We start from the raw sequence: 15,191 nt of genomic DNA, 5'->3' as shown, positions 1-15,191 counted from the left end.
AACAGAAGAGAGCTGATTGTGGAACTTTAACCACCCTCAAGAAAATCCCTCCATGTTAAATAGATGAGTGTTCCTATTTTCACCGTAGAATATTGCTATTTTCACCGTAATGGCCCGTGCCCGTACGAAAGCTATTGTGCGCATACCACAGTTCCCACGAGGCCACACCCTATTACAGTGTGACGCCCTGGCGCATCACGTATGTTACAGCATCACACAAGACTATATGATATCGTGATTTCTTCACTTACGAGGGGCTCTCAGTTATACATCAATTTGCAGGTTGCAAGGTCTACAAAATGACAACCGCGAAGATCTGCAACAGCGTCTTCTATGGTGAGGCTGGCTGCGACAGCTGCCGCGTTAGATACTGACCCTGAGCCAACCCCGAGGCTGAGGAAGTTAGTGAAGGTATGCTGGCTTTCCAATCTGACGCCAACGAGCTACATAAACGAGCCGGTCCGTAAGGAATGTTAACATCAACTTTGAAGTGCCGGAAATGCATCTTTTAAGAATTGATAGGATATCCTTTCCCAATCTGCTATACTGTAAATCCGTATGTAGGTGTGGTAATTGCGATTAAGGGGGTAAATGCTACGGTGGAAATAGCAATATTCTACGGTGAAAATAGGAAGACTCGAATAGATTAGTAAAACAGGCTTCCTGTTCCCCTCTCGTTGGCTTTGACAAGGTGATAATGGCAATGAATTATTGCCCAATCAGTTATAATTACTGGAGCATACACTTCAAACGAATCGTCACCTCTCAGACATTTCCACGAATCAAGGGGGGTTAAGCATCAATATTGTCATCACTACCATCTAAACTACTCTAAAATTCTTCTATTGGCGGTCAAATGCGCGCAAAGACTTCTCCCTCAGGTTTCGCCGAATCGTTGACCCAAATCAGAGACTCAATGAGTGTGCCGCTCTTGTTTGGCTGGAACTGGATCGTGTAAAACTGTGCATCGTGGACGAAGGGAAATTCTTGCTCGGCCATTTGATTCCACGACAGGAACCATGTAAAGACATCTCCATGATGATGATGTAGTGGAATACCTCCGAGGCCGGCACCCCAAAGAGTCATTGCGAGGGGGCTCTTTTTTAGTCTTTGCCCCCTTTTGTCCTCATCTCTCTCTTCTTTGCCCAGGTGCCTCGAGAAAAATGACCGCTTCCAGATAGTGATGCTCTCACCTGAAACAGCGCTCTCATATTCTCCATCATAGTCGCTCAGAGACCTCGTGGGTCCTTTGGTGTGTCGGCCTTGTTGTAATTTTTCAGCGAGCTCAAAATACTCTTGGCGTGCGTTTCGTGCGCTTATTCCAGCGAGGAAAGCATAGTTATTCTTGTACGGGTTACCCAGAGTCGCCTGGATAAGGAGCTGCCCGATCCAGTCGGGCGTGTCGTCGCCCGTCGTCGTGTTGCTCAGCACTATCACAGCGGCTTCGTATTCCGGCAGCAGGCCGACAAAGCCGTGGGTGCCGTGGTATCTGCTCTGGTTCCAAATCAGCGTGACCGGGGCGCTGCCCGTTCCGAGCTCCGGCATTTGCGTCTTCATCAACTCCGGGTTGGCTCCAATATCTCCAATGACAGCGGGTAGCGTGCAGGTCGCCCAGCCAGCAGCGTGACTCTTATTTGCTTTTTCACCCGCTCCTATAGCTTGGAGCGGATTGAACAGCAAGTCTACATCTGGAAATACTTGCTTGCGTCTGAGCGTCTGGATTCCCACATCCTTTGTGTGACGTTGACGTTTCCATGCCTGATTGAGGGCGATGCAGTACTTGGCCAAATCATTTGTGGTGCTCATCATACTTCCAACAGGCACTGATGGCATCAAGTTGTGATTCAGGCCAGAAGTGCCCCCTTTTCGGGCATGCTCGAACAGTCGGCCATTGACTCCAACGCTGTATCTCCGAGACGTGTTATATTCCAAGTCAGATGTTTCATCCACGGTCACTCGAGTACGGGACATCTGGAGAGGCTTCAGGACATTCTCTTTGAGGTAGTCTGCATACTTTGGACTGACAATCTTCCCAAGAAGGACGTAACCGATACCATTGTGTAGGAATTGAGATCGCAGAGTCGCCCGAGGCCCAAGGTTATTGTATGTCGGAATAATCGTCCTGTCGTTTACCTTGCAGGGGAAGCCGCCAACGCGTGATAAGTGTGGCCAGTGATCAGACGTTTGAAGTCCTGTGCGGTGGCCGAGAAGATCGCCGACTGTCGCATCACTGTTGTTTACTTGGGGAAGAAAGTCTGAAATCTTGTTGTCATAGCTCAACCCCTTTCTGTACACCTGCTGAGCCACGCAAGCTGCCGTGAAGCCTTGACTCAGAGCGCCGATGGGGAAAATGGTGTCTGAATCCACGGGCTTTTTTTGGTCCATGTCGCGGTAACCCATGTTTGCCGTCCATATGATTTCGCCCTTGAATATGACGTGACTGGCTAGGCCAACGATGTGATTCTCCTTTAATATTTCGGCAATCGCATCGCGGGCCTTGTCGAGACGTTGGACTATTTCACCCGGGGACCCGGCGATGGTTTCTGCCCTATTGGTTCCTGGGTCAACATCATAATCACTCACAGAGGGGGTGGGCAAAATAAGGAAAGGGTCAACTTGCATTGTGTCTTGAATCTTGTCTCCAAGTGTTGCGAAGTAGAAAGGCCGCTAATGGGCATATTGGTGATTCTGATGAGCCAATGCAACTGGAAATTCGAGGCAATATTTATACCTAGGTATGTGTGATGCAATTCGACATGATGTGAACAAACGCCTTTCAAATGAATATCGCAACTTGTCCAGTCCATTGGCTCAAGAGTGTTGTAAATCTGAACGGCCTGCAAAGGAACCGCAGTGGCACATGCGTCTCCAGCTCATCTTTGCAGTCCCCCCCTTTTTTTGTCTTTTGCGCCGTCGAGATGCCGTCTCGAAACTCCAATGCTTGCAAGACCCATCCCGTCTTTGGTGTTTCACTTGCTTCGATTGTTTGGCTTTGCCACACGTGTCAAAGGAAGTGGAAGTCGAGAAGAAAAGAATTTCATTGTTCTGTTCTAATTTGAGGTGAAGAACAAAGAAAGAGTAGAGTCTATAAGCAATAGATCCGCCCAACCACCCCGCAGCAACACCCGGTATAGAAAGGAGAAAGAACGCCTGACAATGCCCAGTCTAGAACAAGAAAGAACGAAGTGTGTTGTCCAATCCGGAACAAACCAAAAATAAACCAAATAACACAAAACTAAGTGAAGCCAAGTCAAGTCAAAAATAGCATTAACCAAAAGAAACCAAAAATAGCATTGGAACCCAACAACCTCGTCGCTCACACGAAGAAGCACAAGATTGAACCCAAATGACCAGAAGAACCAGATTGTGTGCCAAGCCACATGCTCCTCCCCTTCAGCCTCCTTACAAGTCCTCTCCATCCGGCGCCTGTCACGATACACAGTCACATCACTATGTATGCTACTCATGGATGCTACTCTGTGAATTGGCTGGTGCGATCAAATCAGGCGCTCTTCCGCTCACGGCCGTGTGGATGTCCTTCACATCCGTAGCAGAAGCCAGGTCCGCCTCATGGTGAAAAGCCCTTTCGTGCTTTTCCAATTTGTCCATTGCATCAGCAAAGCGTCTGCTGTCGCGGCAAGCAAGACACAACTCCCAGAAGAAATTCTCTTTCAGACTGGTTAGCAAAGCAAAGGCCGGCCGGTGCACTACGGGTCTACTCACTCAAAGCTCGCCTTTCAAGATAGAAGACTGTCTGTATACATGAGTCCACGTAAACTGCATACACATCGCAAGCTATTCTACGCAGACGCTCATTGTCAGGGTATAGACCGACGTGTTCTTTTAACCGCGGTAGCATTGTGTCAAGGCTATCAAGCAAAGCTTGAATGCTGGAGGAAACACTGTAGATACTTTTTGCGCTCTTCAAAAAAGTCAGCAAAAATGGTAGTTGCTCATGTGAGGTGAGAGCGATAAGGACAACGCTCACCTCTAAGCAGATCTGGATGCTTCCCCATACTAATGGTAACAATTTGTTAGCCTTGGCCAAGGAGGTGATCCCTGGACTGAAGGCAAGCAGGCCCTCCACAACGGGCTTGATGGCTGTCAGAAACTTGGTGTCCGCTCTTTCGTCGTACGCCTTGTACAGTTTAAGAATACCATCCTTGCAAGAGTCATACTTTAATAGACTGTAAAGGCGTTGTGATTTCTCTTTTCTAAGGCCATTATCAAATAGCTTATCCCAGAGCTCATCAAGGGTCAGCCCTGCGCCAACTTCTTCGGTAGACGGAGAAGACGTGGGTGTGTTTCTTAGTCCTGGGAGCCGGAAATTCTCTAATAGCCTTCTCCAGAACTTCTTCCGGATGGCCGATGCATCAACTTTGTCATCAGACATGGCGGCCGTGGCTGGAGCAGCATTTTCTTCTGGCGATTCGATTGCCGTTGGAGTAATGTCCTGTTCGGGCGTGGTCATGGTAGCGCTTTGCTCAGACGAGACGGGCGCGGTAAACGTAGGGAGGATGCTGGCAACGGGCTTCCGCCAACATGGGAATGGGCATTTGACGGGCTGTTCGGTCATTTCCTGTAACTTGTCATGGGAGGGAGGTTGCCCTCTTCGCAGTTGTCAGCAGAATGGGAAAGCACTAAACGTTACAATATTTTGACAATCACGGGATGAACAAGATGCTTCGCTCGGGTTGAAGGGCATCTTCCTATACACATCTGAAGAGCCATGGCGCAACCCAGACGAACAATAGTCACGGTGCCGCGTCAGTCACTACAGTTGCCAGTACCCGTTCCTCCCGTGTTGCTAAAACTATGCTGAAACACGAGACCGGCGGCAAATCCAAGATATGAGCCCAGAAAACCAAGATGGACATGGAATGCATCAATCATCCTTCTATTTCTGCCTCTAGACATCCACCTGCCTCACGGAAGCTCGTGGTGGGAATACATGTATCTGATGCTTCAGATTTGCCCATCAAAGCGTTTGCACACTCTCTATCAACGGGAACGATGGGAGAATTACCGACCAAATTGAAGCTCACAAAGTGAAGTACTCCTCAAACTCCAGCTTTATACAAGCATCTAGTCTATTTCCATCTCCTATTATACAACAATCCATTTCCTTAGCGCGAGATTGTACTGAAACGTCCCAGCTACGGCAGCCTTCTAGAACACGGTACAATGAGGCAATTTACCGAATGTTTCATATCAAAATTATTTAGTATAAATATATCTGTTCTTCTTCATTATTACTGCAGACAGCCGTCAACAGGATTTCCGGCGTTGGTCAACTTTTCCGGTTCTCATCCGTGAGGCAGTTACTGCTTTAATAGTTGCGTTGAGGCAGCAATCAGAGATTGATAAGACGTGATCTAAGATGAGAGGACAGAATTAGAAAAGGCAAAGGGGGCGGGGAAGGGGTGAATGTTCGTTGCCATTCACCAACATCCGGGCTTCTTCAAGTTAATACAAGTATGAAGACTGCTATTACTTCTGCTACTATGGATCACCTCTGAGGGCGGTTCGAACGAGTTTCTTCTTCACTAGAGGTGTTCAAAGCCATGCTAGGCACGCGTGTTACACAGACCCCTTATATACGCCCAGTTCCGTTTGAACGTGCTGTGTTACTCAAACGCGGCCATGATACTAGCCAGAGATGCGAACAAATGTAATCCAATCATTAACATCGACTCCATGTTAACATACATGGTGATGCTGCCCTTTGCGGTGGCGGATGCTGCTATGTTCAAACAAAGAAATGCAAACACGCCAGTCCCCACCCCGCATACATGTCCGCGTCCCATGTATTTATAGCATGTGCATACATAAACGCTTCTAGATAGGTAGGTATAATGCAAGTTCATGTAAGATGCCATCCACATGCAAACTCAGGTAAAAATGCTCTCTCTGGCCTCAAAGTCCTACTCTAGACTTCTCAGACAATGCTCCCGTAAGCACTGATGAAGAGCAATCGGCGTTTCCCAAGGAATGGACATCGGATGCCTGCAGCTGGCCGTTTGTCATTAGAACAGAGCAAAGTTCTTGGGACAGGAACAAGGTGAACAGTGACGGATACACAGATTTGAGAAACAAGGTTGAGCTGTTTGTATCGAAACATGATTCAAGACTTATTAATAACCCAGCCACAACGCTTTCTCCCAGCAGCCATAGATACATCCAAGAGAATCTATTCTCAAGTTTACTGAATAGACGCCTCCACCCTCAGCTACCTCCTTTGCCATCTCTGTTGATGCAGCGCCTTAACCTCCAAGTCTAACCCCGGAATCGGTCCTTCAACCTGAATATTTGGCGCAACAGCATTGATCGGAAGCGCCGCCACAGGGCCCTTTCCGACTCCAGCCTCCTCCATCCAGCTCTGGTACTGCGCCGTGGAAGTAACATACACGATCCGGCCCAGCCCGACATACGCGTGGGCGGCTGCACACATGGCGCAGTGCTCTCCGGACGTGTACACGATGGCGGAGGCGCGGGCCTCGGGCGTGAGGTTGAGCTGCGCCCATCGAGCCAGCGTCAGTTCCGGGTGCAGCGTCGCGTCGGCCTGGAAGTTTCCTGCTTCTCCTGTGACGATGCGGTTGCGGTCTTTCTGGAGGATGTTGCCGTCGGCGTCGACTAGGACGGAGCCGAAGGGGGAGTCGCCTGCTTCGAGGGATTCACGAGCGAGGCTGACGCAGAGCTTGAGGGCTTCTTCTCTGTTGACCATTGTGCTGGTTTGTGAATATGTGAATACGGCTGTTTGGTGTTTGAGAGGGGTTGAGGGTGAGAGAGTGGCTGTCGTGGATGTCATCAAATGTCATAGAGATGAGATAATGTGAGGCGTAGCACCAGTTATGGGTCGTGTAAGTGGCCGAATTGGGATGAGGGGAAAATGATTGTCAATGAGAATTGGATTTATTCAACCATGTAAATATCAATCAAGCACACGTATTCTACGATAATTCTATCTTCATGTTTATTACATTCATCAATTGCGATCCGTGAAGCAATGTAGTTGGCATTTTAGTTGTGTGGTTGGCTTTGTGGTGGGTTAACGCTTACACTTGTGCTTCATGCTGTGCTTGTGCTTGTGTTACGGCGGTGGCTTGCATGCAGATTGGCCCGGCTGCTTACATTAATTCGCTGCTAGTACCCTGGAAGCGATGGTCGTTTAATGGAGACATTTCCATCGCCTGAATAATGAAGCGCTGCCATGATTATGTCTTTATAGGGCGCGATGAATTCAACACAATTATTAATTGCCTTTGATATCATATCAAGCGTGGGGGAAAATCCATGTATTTCATCGCGGCTATCCTTAGTCCTAATATCATATCATCTACTAATACAGAGTACTTCAGGTAATTCTTAGATACGGACCGATCACGATTGGAACGCCCTCCGAGTTAGCAACAACATTTGCACGCCTTCTCCAGACCATTTAAGCGTCATTATAAAACCACGGAATACCCCTCGTCTTCCAAAATGGAGAGAAAGCCGTGAGCCGTGGATACCCAAAGCCAATAATCCAATCCATAGCCCGACTAGAATAGAGGCAATCGAAGCTATCCGTACCGCATACATGCATGTCGGCCCGACAAGTGGGGTAACACCGCATATAGCCATATCCCGGCCGCTTAACTGCATGCAAGCGCCCAACAACCGAAGCAGACATGCAAGTATGAGAAGCACCAGCGAGCAACTCACAGGCCTGGAATAGGAAATCCACGACGACACTAACGGCTGACTACAGCGTTTCGGCCAACCCAACTTACGTCAGGCTTCACATCAGTCCAAACATGAGGTTTGCCATTGGCCGTCATCGGAAGCCTCTCCACCCCTTGCAGCGGGTGTCTGAGAGTGCCAGAGAGTATAAACACCCGTGAGATGCTCGCTGGGCATTGAGCCAGATCCAATTCCTTTTCATGTTTATATACTTCTTCTCTATACCCTCTCTATACTCTCTGTAGCACAGGAACAATATCTGGGCTCTTATCTTACATATAAACTCCACATAAAGCATCACTCATTACACTCATCACCATGGCACCACCCACTGCCACCGCCACCGAGGAGGAGCACACCCACCAGCAGTCCATCATCAAGATGAACGTTGCTCCCGCTGTTGAGGAAGAGGAGTTGGAATCCCAGCTGGAAAGCCTCAGCCGCGGCCCCAATCCCCTGCGAGGTACAACCATCCCCATTGATCATTGTCACATGCATGAATACTCATCTCTACTACCTACATCCCACTTGATGGTCACTACCTATTTATTCGCATTCATTCCATCTCATGAGAATCCCCCTCCAGCTAACCACTCGCTCCATCAGGCATCCCAACTTTCCCCTCCTTCCACGAGCACCGCAAGCACATTGTCCTGCACATGGCCGCCGTCTTCCGCAACTGGGCCCGTCACGGCTACACTGAGGGCATCTCCGGCCACATCTCCGTCCGTGACCCCGAGTTCCCGGACCTGATCTGGATGAACCCCATCGGCAAGCACTTTGCCCTCCTCAACGGCAGCGACATGGTCTGCTTGAGGATCAGCGATGGTGAAATTGTCGGCGGTAACCGGGTATGATCAATCCCCCATCCATCTAATTTGCATCAATCACTTGAGTTGGGGGGCACGAAGCTGACTTTTGTTGTTGTAGACTCGCCCTGTGAATAACCCTGGCTACTATATTCACTCCGAAGTCCACAAGGCGCGCCACAACATCCACGCCATCTGCCACGCTCACACCATCGCCGGCCGTGCCTGGTGCGCCTTTGGCAAGCCCCTTGATATGATCACCCAAGACGTGTGTGATCTCTACGGCGTTCTCGCCGTGGACACCGAGTATGCCGGCATCGTGACCGCCGAGCAGGAGGGCAGGCAGATTGCAAAGGCGCTTGGCCCCAAGGGTAAAGCTGCCCTGCTTATCAACCACGGCATCATCACTGTTGGGCAGACTGTTGATGAGGCTGCGTTTTTGCTGGGCTTGGTGGAGCGCAGCTGTGAGATCCAGCTCAAGGTTGAGGCTGCGTGTGCGGGCAATCCGAGTTTGAAGAAGAGTATTATTCCGCATGAGTTGGCGATGAATAACTACAAGATGGCGGGGGAGAAGCATTGGCTATATGAGGAGGCTCAGCCGGATATTGAGCTTGAGATTGAGTTGGCGGGAGAAATCATCTCGCGAGGCTTGGACGATGTGAAGATTGATACACCATAAGGATAGGGTAAGAGTGGCAAGGAAAGGGATAGGGAAAGGATTTGAATCAATGAATGAATAAATGATGCACATATAATTGTGGTTATGATTTCTTTCCTCTTCTTTTGTGCTGCCCCTGTCCTACTGTCGTGAGGAGCACTGCTCCTTATCAAGAGCCTTTTCTTCTACATTGATCGTGCAAAAGCTTGTTGAACTTCTGGACATATCCCTTATGATGATTGCAAAAGGCGATACAAATTTCGATAATGACAAGATTCTTGTAGAAGAGGTAGTATATGTAATAGCAGCCCTATAATATTGAAGACCTATGCTATGCTACCATATTGAGTGGTTCATGGCTGGAACAATTTAGTGTCATTACAACAAAGCACACAAATTCTATCCATTTTCAGCCCGATCTAACGCCCAACATCTTCCTCCAAAATCTCCTCGAAATTTCTATAAAATGCTCTAAAGTTCTTTGTCCCACTTTCCATCCTACCTTATTTGATTTCCGTCCACGCGGCCCGGGCCATTCTCGCCAGTCTCCGCAGATCCCGAACCGGATGCCCGCATGCCAGGGAAAGCTCCCTCCGCACCTGTGGAACAAACGGCACGACGTGTCTCGACTCGAACAACCTCGGCAGCGCACCGACAACTTCCAGGGCCAGCTTTCCACATTCAGCCTCGACCTCGGGACGCATCTTTGCCGGGACGTAGCCCGAGGGCAGCCAGTCTGGCCGCGTCAGCTGTGCTGCGGCCTTGAGTGAGAAGCAAGGCAGTGAAATGTTGATCAGGCTCTTGGCGTATTCTTGGGCCTTGTCTGGTGACTCTGCTAATATCTTTTTGAGGATTTCGAGTGTGGGCAGGGTATCTGGGCCTGGGCCCAAGCTTTGCGAGAGTGCCATTGATACGCGTAGAATCTCCACGCAATCGTCTTCCCAAATGGAAAATGGCATGTGCTTAACCATTGACAAAACGCCAATTCTATAATTGGTCTTTACAAGCTGACTTCCAGCTTCGGCGTCTTGACTTGTGGCAATGTCAAGCATGGGCTTGACTAATTCAAAGTAAATCTTCTGTGTCCAGAGGGGCTTTACAATGGCAAAGTTCTCCTTTGCCAAGAACTTTTGCGGCGCAACAATCATCTCCAGTCTTCGAGCCAGTAGATGGCCGGTAGTTTCATTCCCAGGAACATCGCGTAGCCGCTGGATCAGGGCTCGAGCTTGCGTGCCGCCCGGGCGACGAATCAGCCCGCTGACAATTGCGTAAATGGAAGATACTTGTTCTAGATAGCGCGAAGCATCATCACTATCAGAAGCGTTTTGGGCGTTTTTCAAGGAGGCTTCCAATCGGCCTTCCAATTTGGACATCAGATATCCGAGGCTTTCAACCTTGTACTTGTTCGCCAGAATGGTCAGGATAGATCTGGTTACAGGTCTGGTGACCGAGTTCTGGGTGAGAGAGGCGCTCAAAGTGCCACTGATTAAAAGCTCTTGCGCAACTCCAGAATCAAACTAATCGGACAGTTAGAAGTGCTAGAAAGATTGGAAAGAAATAGGGGAACGACTCACGAGTTTTGCAATAATAGACGGCCGCATAGCCTCTAAGAGCCCGAAAGAAAGAGTATTCACTGCCTTTTCCGTCAACCAACCCCATGATGATCCTTGCTCATCAGTATAGTTCTCCAGTTTAGCCTTTCTCTGTTCCTCTGTAGCGGAAGCAGGGACGGGTACTAGTTCTTCTTGGAAAAGATTCAAAAAGTAGTGATCGAGCTTTAGTGAAGTCTGCTGAGCCTCGCCCATCTCGCGAACAACGAACCCGGCAAAATCAGAGACAAGATGGAGATACTGATATTCAGATGTCTTATCAGAGCCGTCAAAGTCCCTGCTGAGCTGAAGAGCCGGAGTCTTGGTGCCCGAGATAAGACCTACGGCGGCGGTTGCGCGGCGATAAAGGCTCCGAACAACCACCAGGGCAACGAGCAAAAAGTCATTGCGAAGCTCAGTAACGGTTGTTTCTTTCTGCGGTGTTGGGCTATTGTAACTCGGTGCAGAGCCGTCATCTTCCTCCTCTGCAATGATTCTTAGCTCCGGATACTTGTAAGTGACCCGATACAGCCACATGGAACCATCAAAAGCCTGGTCCGTCTCTGGCTTATGCTTCAAGCAAGCGTCATTGAAGTAGCGTGAGATAGTCTGAATACCGACAACCAACGCACACCAAATCTTTGGGCTAGCTTTTGCGTTCATCGCCGCTATTAACTCGGTAGTCATGACATGAATCAGGGCCAAGAAGTTATTTCTCCCAGCAATAAGGGACTTGGGCAATTCAGAGCATCCAATATAAGCCAACAGAGAGCCAATCTTTTGGATTTTCTCGGCAGCTTCGTCACTCTGGTCATTACGACTGCTTTGAGCGACTGACACAAACTGATCAACCAAAGGTCGGAAACCCGGTGCGTAGGCCTGGATGGATCTGTGTAGGGCCTTTGCTGTCTCATTCAGAAGATCATCTGAGTTCGAGTTTGAAGAATGGCCACCAAACCCATTTAATGCAATGGCGAAAAGCGCTTGGCAGACTTCAGAGCACGTTGCTTCAGGAAGAAGCAGCCCACTTTCTTTCTCCAATCCGAGTGGCACGGTTCCTTGAGAGACCAACGCACCCGCTCCCTGAACTGCCTCTGTTGCAATCTTAATGTCATCCACATTGGCGTTTTCGTTGCTTCCAAGCGCGACAGGTCCTTTATAAACGTCATGGTAAAGATTCTTAAAGATGCCATCAATGGACACAAAATCGCTCTTTTGTTCATCAGTCATCTGCGTCTGCGACAGGAGGAGTCGAGTTTCCAAGATGACATTAAGGATTTTCAGCAAATCTTGACTATGGGTCACTGATTTCCGGTGTCGTAGATTGTCCTTGAGGTGCGTGATTGTTGGCGCCACCATGAGGACGAATGCACTCGGGTTTGCGCTGAGAACACTGACGATGAGGCGGCCAGCCGGAGTAGTGTACATGGGATTCGACAAGTCATTAACGCAGTCGCGCGTCACATCCAGCGTGTAGTTGCGGAGATCGTCGCCCTTGAGTTTTGTTGCGAGCGTTTTCAACACTTCGAGAGTAGCCCAAATAGCATCCTCGATTTCCCCGTTTCGTACCTCATACTTGAGACTACCCCAGGTCCGACTAACGTATGGGATAATGGATTCTTCTGGGTGCGTGTACTCTTCGAGACACTCTTTGATAGTTTTCAAAACATCGACCTAGAATCAATGAGACTCACTGAATACAGACAAAAGGAGCGGAACCAGCTTACCTTGACATTGACAGTAACGCCGTCTCCTTGGTCAAGTTTACCTATCAAAAATGGTAATGCAAGAGATGCGAGGCGGTATGTCGATGAGAAGCATTTCCGAAGCTGAGATTTAAGGTCTTCTGGAGTAAGGCCACTCTGCGACAGGCGCGGTAGGGTGATGGGATAGTAAGCCTTGAAAGCAGCAAAGACGGCCTCGAGGACCTCCTGTGTAGGCTCGTATTGTTGGAGAAAAATTCTCAGAATGTCAAACCATACAATCAAGCAATCCGGGTCTCTCTCATTCCGGCACAGCTCCAACAGGTTGGTCATGAATGCAGAGGAAGGTCCGTCCCGTTGCTGGAGATTGCTCGCGACTTCAGGGGTAGAGATGAGTGTTCTCAGCAACTCATACACTGCCAGGCGAGTCTTGATAGTCTGTCTTTGGAAGTCTTCCTTCATGCCGCACACTTTACCAATGATGTCGTAGCCACTCTGAGATTGAAAGGCCTTCATGGCTATAATCCGAGACAAGGCCGAGGCCGAAGCTAGGATGCCAGCTTTGTGATCAATGTCAAGCATGGCGCCGAAGAAGGCAATCAAGAGCTTCACTAGAAAACAGTGTAAGTCGAATTGACCTTGTGGCAGCTTGTAAGGACCATGGATTTACCTTGGCTCAATTTCAGGAGATCCGGTTTCACAAAATCCAGTGTATGAGATAAAAACTCCAAAGCTGAGCCACATTTATGTTAGCACAGCATCAAGGTGACTATAGAATGAGAGCCATCTTCTCACCTTTTGCTCTTGATGTCCAGTCTGGAGTTTCTTGTGCATCCTCAGTCTCGTTGTTACCCGGCATCCATGGCTGGACAGCCTCTACCCAACGTGCAACAGGGTTGGAATTGGCCGGACCTGTCTCAAGCTCTACAGATGACCTCATGTTAGACTAACCCACATCTCCAATCTTCAAATAAAGCATACCTTTGGCCGCTCTCTGGGCCAATTCTGTTAGTTTGGCTTCATCTTCCTCGAGGACAAAGTCGAGTGCCAGCTGCCGAAAATCGGCCATGGCTTCTATGCGCTTGCGTAAATCCTAAACCGGGCTTCAAGGTGATTCGGGAGGATCAAAAAAGGCAAAAGACACTCTTTTGTATCAACTTTCTCGCAGCGAATGCCCTCGCAATAGTCGAATGCAACGTTATCGTGCAAGTCTCGGTGAGTCTGAGCGTCCAATCCCAGTCACTATCGCGGGGTAACTTTTGTATGACCAACCGCCCACTGCCGAAGAGTTCACCGCTTCTTACGTCCCTAGAAGCGAGAATTGAGGCTGTTGGATGAGTTTCCCCTTCTGTAAAGCGTCGCTCCAGGCGTTTCCGGCCACTCAGGAGCAGGGCGAAGATGTATTTGTAAACAATTGGCGAGCAGACAAAATCGCAATTCCGCCGGGACGAACATCGGCCATGGTGGGGTGTTTTTTTCTGGGAGATTCGGTCCCCACTTTTTGGCCATGACGGAAGAATCCCGCGCTCGATACTTCAAGTTTCTTTGCTTTGGGCCGGCATTTGCAACAGCCAATTCCAGCTTCATCAACTTCTTCATCCTAGCCATGATTCGAATACCGACACTGCGACATCTGGCGACCAATTCGGCGCGCTTCGCTGCTCGCACCACCCAGCAGCGTCGCTGGGCGCAAGTCGTCGACGTCCGATTCCACACAACGCAGCCTTCGCAAGTGATCCTCGAGAAGTACCGCGAGAAACTCACCAAGAAGGCGTCACAGGAGGGCCATGGAAGCATCGAGGACCTCAAGGCAGCGTATGCGGACAAAATACAAGAACAGCGCAAGAATGATGCCGTAGACGTTCCTTCAATAGAGGATCTCTCCTCGGCATCTATCCCGCAGACCGAGGGCACGCCAGTCTCACAGCCGAATCGCGGACCTGTGCCATCTTCTTCCCCCAAGCCCGCTTCAAAGGCTTCCTCCGGCGAAAAGCCCGCCATTAAACCCCTTGGCGATATCCTCGATCTCGAAAAAGCCGCCGACCTGCCTGAGAAGGAACTCACAGCCATCTGGCGCCTTCGCCATGCATCGTCTCCCCAGACGCTCTGCGCCGTCATCCCTGCGCCGACATACAAAGCGATGGAGGACCTGGCACGCAGCAGTCCCTTCTTTGTCCTTCCGGTGCCGCATGAGGATCAGGGTGCAGAAATGCACCTGTTGCAATGGACCTTTGATGCAGCATCCAAGACCAGCACTGTTCTGTTCACCCAACTGGTCGAGTATAAGACCAGAGGGGAGTTTGCGCAACCGCATACCACAGTGACGCATCACCTCGATCTGGTCAAGGACAAGGGTCTGGTTCTTATGCAGGGCCAGGTCATGGAAGGGCGGGGTGTACAGCCAGACCACGCAAGATGGCTGGTTATGTGCTTGCAGCGATTCTATGGCGGATGGGAGCAAAAGGGCGATGAGCTGGATGGACAGAGAAAAGAGAGAGCCGAAGAAAGAAAGAAATTGCTTGAGTGGTTTACAAAAGGCGATCCGAGATTCAGCGTCGAGAAGCTGCTAGAAGAGGCGGAGAGATTGGGATGATTTGGCGTCTTGGAAAATAGACGACTTTGTGAGCACCAGGATAGATGAAACGGCAGCAGACCCGTTCATGTGTATTTGTTATATAGGCATTAGACGAGGTCATCCACAACCTCGAAT

General features: G+C 49.5%; 6 protein-coding genes across 6 annotated transcripts; 2 read left to right on the top strand and 4 right to left on the bottom strand.

Annotated features, from left to right (window-relative positions):
• Positions 1-852: 852 nt before the first annotated feature.
• Positions 853-2,622, bottom strand: T069G_06687 (beta-lactamase domain-containing protein; the record flags this gene model as incomplete). Its single annotated transcript, XM_056173897.1, has 1 exon — positions 853-2,622. The coding sequence occupies one exon, from the start codon at positions 2,620-2,622 to the stop codon at positions 853-855; it is 1,770 nt and encodes a 589-aa protein (XP_056027476.1).
• An 837-nt stretch (positions 2,623-3,459) lies between these two features.
• On the bottom strand, positions 3,460-4,576 carry T069G_06686 (uncharacterized protein; the record flags this gene model as incomplete). The annotated part of the gene is made up of 3 exons (XM_056173896.1): positions 3,460-3,668; positions 3,724-3,754; positions 3,989-4,576. 3 exons carry the CDS (start codon positions 4,574-4,576, stop codon positions 3,460-3,462), a joined length of 828 nt encoding a protein of 275 aa, XP_056027475.1.
• Positions 4,577-6,229: 1,653 nt separating this feature from the next.
• Positions 6,230-6,724, bottom strand: T069G_06685 (cytidine and deoxycytidylate deaminase zinc-binding region domain-containing protein; the record flags this gene model as incomplete). Its single annotated transcript, XM_056173895.1, has 1 exon — positions 6,230-6,724. The coding sequence occupies one exon, from the start codon at positions 6,722-6,724 to the stop codon at positions 6,230-6,232; it is 495 nt and encodes a 164-aa protein (XP_056027474.1).
• Positions 6,725-8,040: 1,316 nt separating this feature from the next.
• T069G_06684 (uncharacterized protein) lies at positions 8,041-9,210 on the top strand (the record flags this gene model as incomplete). The annotated part of the gene is made up of 3 exons (XM_056173894.1): positions 8,041-8,185; positions 8,329-8,573; positions 8,653-9,210. The coding sequence occupies 3 exons, from the start codon at positions 8,041-8,043 to the stop codon at positions 9,208-9,210; spliced, it is 948 nt and encodes a 315-aa protein (XP_056027473.1).
• A 482-nt stretch (positions 9,211-9,692) lies between these two features.
• Positions 9,693-13,550, bottom strand: T069G_06683 (dos2-interacting transcription regulator of RNA-Pol-II domain-containing protein; the record flags this gene model as incomplete). The annotated part of the gene is made up of 6 exons (XM_056173893.1): positions 9,693-10,706; positions 10,764-12,452; positions 12,506-13,092; positions 13,152-13,214; positions 13,277-13,405; positions 13,463-13,550. The coding sequence occupies 6 exons, from the start codon at positions 13,548-13,550 to the stop codon at positions 9,693-9,695; spliced, it is 3,570 nt and encodes a 1,189-aa protein (XP_056027472.1).
• Positions 13,551-13,988: 438 nt separating this feature from the next.
• On the top strand, positions 13,989-15,074 carry T069G_06682 (ATP11 protein domain-containing protein; the record flags this gene model as incomplete). The annotated part of the gene is made up of 1 exon (XM_056173892.1): positions 13,989-15,074. One exon carries the CDS (start codon positions 13,989-13,991, stop codon positions 15,072-15,074), a length of 1,086 nt encoding a protein of 361 aa, XP_056027471.1.
• Positions 15,075-15,191: the final 117 nt, after the last annotated feature.

This window comes from Trichoderma breve, chromosome 4 (assembly GCF_028502605.1).
Source record: "Trichoderma breve strain T069 chromosome 4, whole genome shotgun sequence".
Taxonomy (NCBI): Eukaryota; Fungi; Ascomycota; class Sordariomycetes; order Hypocreales; family Hypocreaceae; genus Trichoderma; species Trichoderma breve.
This window is presented reverse-complemented; position numbering and strand designations above follow the sequence as displayed.